Source organism: Mesocricetus auratus, unplaced genomic scaffold (genome assembly GCF_017639785.1).
Source record: "Mesocricetus auratus isolate SY011 unplaced genomic scaffold, BCM_Maur_2.0 Super-Scaffold_15014, whole genome shotgun sequence".
NCBI classification, from domain to species: Eukaryota; Metazoa; Chordata; class Mammalia; order Rodentia; family Cricetidae; genus Mesocricetus; species Mesocricetus auratus.
The window spans coordinates 3,468,155-3,470,446 of record NW_024429186.1 but is presented as its reverse complement, the minus strand read 5'-3'; the positions used below and the strand labels follow the sequence as shown (position 1 = coordinate 3,470,446).

The 2,292-nt window shown below is 41.4% G+C and overlaps 1 gene segment (V, D, J or C); it reads right to left on the bottom strand.

Moving 5' to 3' along the window:
• Nucleotides 1-858: 858 nt before the first annotated feature.
• LOC101838363 lies at nt 859-1,529 on the bottom strand. The segment is given in 2 exon segments: nt 859-1,286; nt 1,368-1,529. Coding segments are annotated over 2 exon segments (459 nt in total).
• Nucleotides 1,530-2,292: the final 763 nt, after the last annotated feature.

Genomic DNA, 2,292 nt, shown 5'->3' with positions numbered 1-2,292 from the left:
TTTCCTGGTGAAAGTTGGTTTTGCAGTGCCCTCTGCTGGTCTTGAGCATCCTCAAAATAAGGTTGTTTCTGAGCGCACAGGGAATCTGCTCAATATTCTTGCTACAGTGTAATGCAAGGCTTTAGGGAGAACTGGTCATTGAATGTGTCCATTAACACACTGAAGGACTTCTCAGTGACAGCTTTATGCTTTCTGCTGAGAACTGACCTTGATGAGAGAGTTTGGGTTAAAAGGAGATCTCAGAATTCTATTGGAAAAGAACAACAATTAGTTGCTTGTTGCAATTAGTTAAACTTGAAGAAAAAGAGAAATTTATTGTCGGACAAAAAGTCCACATCATCTCCGGGATTGGGGTACAAACAATATAGACTGAGCCATGTCAGATGTGAAATTTTTGTAACTTTATTCACTGAGCCTTAATTGCTTGTGGACTCCTGTCTGAATCCCAAAGATTAAACATAGAATCCTAGTGATGGGCTGTCTCTCATCAGAATGAAATCAACAGGTACAATCAACATTATTCCTGAGTGTCTAACCCTGGTGACAATGGCAGGTTTAATTCTGCATTCTATTGGTTTGTCTCTTATGGGAATAATCTTATTTATAGCCCATTCATAGCTACTCCAGAATCATTTCCAGACCCTTCTATGTAAGAGCTGTAAACATCATCATGCATTGCTGCAGTATGCCCTATATTTGCTCTTTTAAAAAAGAATAATATTCATGGATAATGTCATTGTTAAACAGCTGATAAGGTATGGTGAGGTCTAAGGGCAGCGGAAATCATCCTAACTTATTCTCTTCAGTACTTTTGAAACGTTGACAAAACCCTCTAAGTCTGGGAAGTGACAAAGGGACACTCAGTGTGATGATTTATGGGCAAATCTCCAGGCTGATCCTCTCTGTCCTCTCAGTCCAAGGGCTGTTTCCTCCTCCTGCAGGGTTTCTGACACACTCAGGATGTGGTTGCAACACTGTGTCTCTTGCACAGTAATAGATGGCAGAGTCATCAGATGTCAGGCTGTTGAGCTCCATGTAGGCTGTGCTGGAGGATTTGTCTGCAGTGAGTGTGGCCTTGCCCTGGAACTTCTGATTGTAGTTAGTACCGTCATTATTAGGATTAATCAATCCAATCCACTCCAGGCCCTGTCCAGGCTTCTGCTTCACCCAGTGCATATAATAGTCAGTGAAGGTGTATCCTGAAGTCTTGCAGGACAGCTTCACTGAGGCTCCAGGCTTCACCAGCTCAGACTCGGATTGCAGCAGCTGGACCTGTGTGTGGACACCTGTGGAGTGAAGGCAAAGTGGATGTCACTGTCACCTGAGTGCATGGCCCCTCCTCAAGTCTGGAACTTGGATTCCCTTACCTGTAGCTGCTGTCACCAGGAAGAGGATGATCCAGCTCCATCCCATGGTGAGGATCTGTGTGCACAGTGACTGTGGAGAGGACACTGATCATATGCTGTTATTGTTGTAGACATGCCTGTATTTACCACCATAGACTCACACGCTTTACATATTCATGAGCAGGGAGCCCCTTAGATAAGGACCTAGTCCAGCTGAAGCAGAAGATGGCAGACACCTGTGTCAGGCAGCAGGATGCTGAAATCCCTTGCTAGTCCTCTCTGTGAATATATATAGACTCCTTCTTCCCAGGGACCTCAGATGATGCTGAGGAAGTAACATCATGACCTAAGGTCTCAAAGGATTTCAGGCCTGAGACAGTGGTTCCACCTGGGACAAGGTTATCAGAATGATTTACTGAGAGAGGCTGTGATGATGATGACGGTGATGGGAAATTTAAAACCTACTGAGTATTAAATTTACAGCCTCCTTTCATATATATGCTATGACTATGTGCCTGTCCACCAGATTGTATATTGAAAAACTCTCCCAAATGAACAAAAGCAAATATACTCCAGAAATCATGTAAACATCTTGATTACTGAAGCAATATCACAATAATAAAATTATGGAAATAAACTATGTATCATCAACAGATGATCTCATCAAGAAGAAATGTTTACATAAACAACACAACAGAAGTTATACATATTCAAGGAAAATGAAACTTACATCATTTAGGATGGAACTAGAGATAAATGCATTAATTAAGGTGATCTTAGAAATCAAATGTTAAATGAGACTCATATCAGTAGTTTTTAGATATCGCATGATAACAGCTATGAATAAAAATACAAGATGATGTGTAAGTGAGTTGTCTAGTAGAATAAAGGTAAAGTAGGAGGGGAGAGAAAATGAAGAGAAGAGATTATGGGAGAAATAACACAG